Below are 4498 nucleotides of genomic sequence, written 5' to 3' on the forward strand. Positions count from 1 at the left end.
CTCCCTCACGTACACACAAGAGCTAGGAGAGGAAAGAGCTCCACTATCCCATAACCCCAGCTTCCATTAATCATTGGGGACTCTCCTTCTCCATCCCCTGCACACCCATATGTAGCACATCCATGGGCCTCCCCTGCACATCCATGGCAGCATAACACTTTAGGCAGTGAAGGCAACAGAAGGAAAGGCCAGTCCTATGCTCCTACCCCCAGCGGAGCCAATCATTACATATCAGAGTGCAGTGAAACCGTCCATAGGCTCCCTGAGGACATGTATAATACAGATAGCTCACTGAAGGGAGAAGGGGTGGAACACTTCCTCCTCCCACCAGTTATAGAGGTATATCTTCTTCCTCATCCTCATCCAGATCCGTGGAGTGCAGGCTCAGGTCCCTGAGGATGTCTGAAATGTTTTCAGTAGCAGGGCGAGTCATTTCCATGTCCTCCAACTCAGTATCAGTGCCACAAGGCAGCCCCTCCTCAGGGAAGGGCAAGGGCTGCATGGACAGGGAGCTGGGGGGCAAAGGGCTCTCCGCCCCTGAGTCCACTGCTCCTCTCATGGGTACTGTACAGCTGTTCTGCCGGCTCCACACCTGTGAGACCTGGTTGGCCTTCTCACTGCTGACTGAGGTCCGGCTGGTGTTACGGAAGCTAGCAAGCGGTGGACGGAGACGGACACCAGAGCGCGTGGAGCCCTCAATCGCTTTCTGGAGCTATTGGAGGGAGAAAAAGGGCCAGGGGGAGGACAGAATACACAAAGCACAACAGACGTTCAGCTATAGTAAAAAATAAAGGAATTTTACCCAGATAAGACTTTCTCTAGCCCTGTGACCTGGGAAGATCAGACTGCACACTGCTGTAGTGTTGTCTCACTCAACAGTATTTCACAAATTCCATGCCACCATGATCTATTCATTTCTGAAGGAACGGCTACTAAATGGATCTAATACAAGTCACTCAGGACAGAGCCTTCTTTTCATGGAAAGGGCCAGGTAAACATTAACATTCATGTAAATGAAATAAAGTCTTCATTTGCTAAGGCCCTGTCTGAAAGACTCCCTTTCCATCAGCATGATTATTCTACTTCCCTGGGGCAAAGAACTGATTTGGATTTCAAGACTGGAGTGTAAGGAAGCATAGTAACAGAAGACCAGAAACCTAGACCCCCTAAGCTGATTCCCAGTTATCTGTAAGATATTGTGATGAAACAAAAGTCTGAGGTAGAGCAGGAAGAGGTCGGAGTGTCTTCCTTGATTCAATAATGCAACTGTGTTTACCTCTTCTAATGCCAGCACTCCCTTTAACTTCCCCATACTGGTTACATAGGCATGGCTGAGGCTCAGCAAGGAGAACAAGGTGTGCGTCTGTGGGAGAAAGCACAAGAGAACATCTGTTCCAGAGACTGGAGTGTGACTTGGTGCTAGACTGTGGGCTAAGATCTACTCGGCTCATAAGCTAAAAGGGAAAATCTCAACTGCCCTCCCGCCCCACTGGCATGTAGCAACTCTTAGAGGTGTTTAGTGATACCTGGCAAATTCCCAAAGGTATCTATCATCCTTCACTTGGTACATACAGACATGACTACATATGCCTGGGCATCCAGGAACTAGTGCACCAAGTCCTAAGTAGTAACATAGCAGGCATGTCTACATGAGACACTAACTGCGCAGTAGCCTAATAATACTGTGCAGTAGCACATTGCAGCACAAACAATGCTAATGTGTAGTATTATTAAGCTACTGCACAGTACCATCACTAAAAAGGTGTTCACCAGCATTACTGCTCAGTGACTCCAGTTACTGCACATTAATCTAGTCCTTAATTTTACAAGTACAGGTAAATTTAATGTGCAGTAACCACTGCACATTAATAAATGTGTAGCTATGCCCACTGTATCTTACGAATTCATATATAAATACAAATAAGAGGTGTATGCACATCCTGTTATGCTCTGAAGCAGAGAGGATGAATACTAGCATTAATGCACTCGCATGAAGGTCCTGAGTTTCAGGCAAGTTTAGAAATCCCACTACTAGGGACAGATTTTTCTGCACAGCATATGAAATTCAGGATTAATTCATTACTGCTTTAAAAAATGGCTGAGGTGCAGCTCCTGCTGTCTACAGGGTTTAGGAGTAGGAGTCCTGTTGATAATATGTAAGGATCCAGATGCCTTAGAGGCTTGAAATGTGAAACTAATACTATAGCTGGTGGATCCTAGTATGGTCTATTGAAGGTCTTGTATCAAAACAGTTCACTGTAGCTTCTCATTTTCCAGGAGGCCAGAGCTAGATATTGGGGTTAGGGGAGCTCAATGAATTATTTATGGAGGGAAAAGAAAAAACAACAAGAGAAAAATACAACGAGAGGCAAAATGAGCCTACACAGAGAGGGAGGGAGTAAACAGAGAATGAGCCTTGGGGTGACCAAGAGTCTGCAAGAAAAGTGAGATGTAATAGTAAGTTCAGCACCCACCTTGTGCAGGGAAGTCCTCTCCACCAGTTGAAAGGGAGAGGGGTCTATGCGACAGCTGTCAAAGCACACTTCCTTGTTCAACTCCTCCTGCTCCCAAGCATCTATCTGACGCAGAAAAGAGGAGATCACACTTATAGTGTGCTTCTAGCTTTTATCCCCACCCAGGGTCATCCTCCTGCTACTGTTTCTTCAGCACCTCTGTCTATCTCCCTCAGTTAATCATTCCTCTCAGATTCCATGTTCCTCCACTGCCAGATGCGATGTCCCTTTGGGAAACTAGCAATGCGGCAGCAATAAAAAAGTGTTCCCAGTAGCAGTGAAAAAAGCATCTAGGCACCTCAGGACATCTTTAGTTCTGCTTAGAGGGGAAGAGATCTTCTAGATGCTCCAGAACAGAATTCCTTAGGTCCAAGAAAGAAGGTATCTGAATGACCTCTCCTTTTAGCTTATAAGCAGTTAAACTCTGTTCTGCTCATGGACAGGAGGAGGCATCCACTGCCCCCGCTTTCTCCACCTCCCTCCTACTTCCCCCCAGCCACACACACACTTTTCCTCAACCACACTTACTTCCTCTGGTTTCATTGTGTCTACAACTTCTACTGAGTCCTAAAAGAATAGAAAGTAAAGCCAAAGTCAGAGAAAGACCACAGAATACCACTAAGAAAATCCTAGATGAATTTTCACCCTGCTCCAAGAAGTACTTCTGCATTCTGGCAGCTCCTCTTCCTAATTTCTGGTCATCCTAATCCCACTCATGGTCCTCCTCTTCCTGCTCCCAGCAGTGCCACCTAGTGACTAATTTATCTGTAAGGCCAAAGATACCTCCTCCCCCTGCAAACCTTCCTTTAGTATCATTGGGCATTTATAGACGTGCTCTGGGAGGCGATGGGGGCCTCCGAGAGCCACACTAATTAAAGTGCCCGGAGCATCATGTGTATCGGTGTCCCCAGGCTGAAAAATGACAGTAGAGGTGCTTTAACTAAAGCTCATCAAACCAGCTTTAAAGTGCCCCTGCAGACATTTTTTAGCACAGAGATGCTGACACATATGACACTGGAGTCTGCTGGAACACAGTAATTACCACTTGAGTCTGCTCCAACGTGCTGTAATTACAGTGTGTTGAAGCAGCCTCCCTGCACATGTATAGGAGCCCATTCTTAGGGAGGGTGGAATATGCATACCGAGCTACTTCTGGCTGGCCTCCAGACTAGTCCTAGGTCCTAGTTCAAGTTTCTGATTAGTCTCCTAATGATTACTTTGGGACGAGACCGATAGATGGTGCTTCCTCTGACCCAAGAAAGCCATCAGGATTATCAGTATACAGATAACACCCCTTCCAGTTTGGTGGATTAATTGAAATATTTAAAAGGTATTTGTTTAGATATGATCCAGCACCAACATTTTCTAAAGTGCTCAAAAAATCAAAAACATGCATCTAAACTATCCAAAAATTAAACACAAGCAAAGAGTTTGATTACAAGGGGCCTTGGGTACAATCCACAGATCCAGTGAGGAATTATAACTAAATTGTTCATCTGAAGTCATAGCAGCTCAAGTTCAAGTCCCTGCTTTGCCTGATGCAGAGGTGACATGTGAAGCCCTCTCTTAATCCCTCTTCTTGAAGCTGCACCATGGGCGCATCTACATACCGCCCTATATCGCTGTAGTGACGTATTATGTCGCTATATGGTACACTACAGCAATATAGCAATCATATGAGTCTACACATGATCGGCAGCTACGGCAACGTAGCAGTGAAATCTAACCATGCACCAGTACAGGCAGTTACTGCGCCGTTCTTTAGTACCTTCAAAAGGAAGTACTAAAGCATGGCACCATAGCAATGTCACTGTATGGTGACATTTCAACGTGCCCCATTTGTCATAAAGTACTTCACTGAAGCAGTAACTAGAATACAGGTTCACCCCACTTCCACAGGAGTACCTTATCCACAAGACTACGCAGTCATTCTTTCTCTCTGGGCCTATAATTATTTCAGCAAATACAAAAGGAGCAGTTTCAGC

The 4498-nt window shown here is 45.6% G+C and overlaps 1 protein-coding gene across 10 annotated transcripts in view; it reads right to left on the reverse strand.

Moving 5' to 3' along the window:
* Window positions 1-6: 6 nt before the first annotated feature.
* Window positions 7-4498, reverse strand: part of CLCN1 (chloride voltage-gated channel 1) — a 128676-nt gene continuing 124184 nt past the window's right edge. For 6 of the 10 annotated variants that reach the window (XM_025200750.1, XM_025200751.1, XM_025200749.1 and 3 more), the window contains 4 exons: window positions 3042-3080; window positions 2475-2579; window positions 1277-1363; window positions 7-712 (listed from right to left, as the gene is read on the reverse strand). In XM_025200750.1, the coding sequence (XP_025056535.1) occupies window positions 332-712; window positions 1277-1363; window positions 2475-2579; window positions 3042-3080 (612 nt within the window). In that variant the 3' untranslated portion in view covers window positions 7-331. Of the gene's footprint in view, window positions 713-1276; window positions 1364-2474; window positions 2580-2670; window positions 2876-3041; window positions 3081-4418; window positions 4459-4498 lie in introns of those variants that run through there. The other 4 variants (XR_003093388.1, XR_003093385.1, XR_003093386.1 and 1 more) reach the window with 4 other exon arrangements.

Source organism: Alligator sinensis, unplaced genomic scaffold, assembly GCF_000455745.1.
Source record: "Alligator sinensis unplaced genomic scaffold, ASM45574v1 scaffold161_1, whole genome shotgun sequence".
In the NCBI taxonomy this organism is placed as follows: Eukaryota; Metazoa; Chordata; order Crocodylia; family Alligatoridae; genus Alligator; species Alligator sinensis.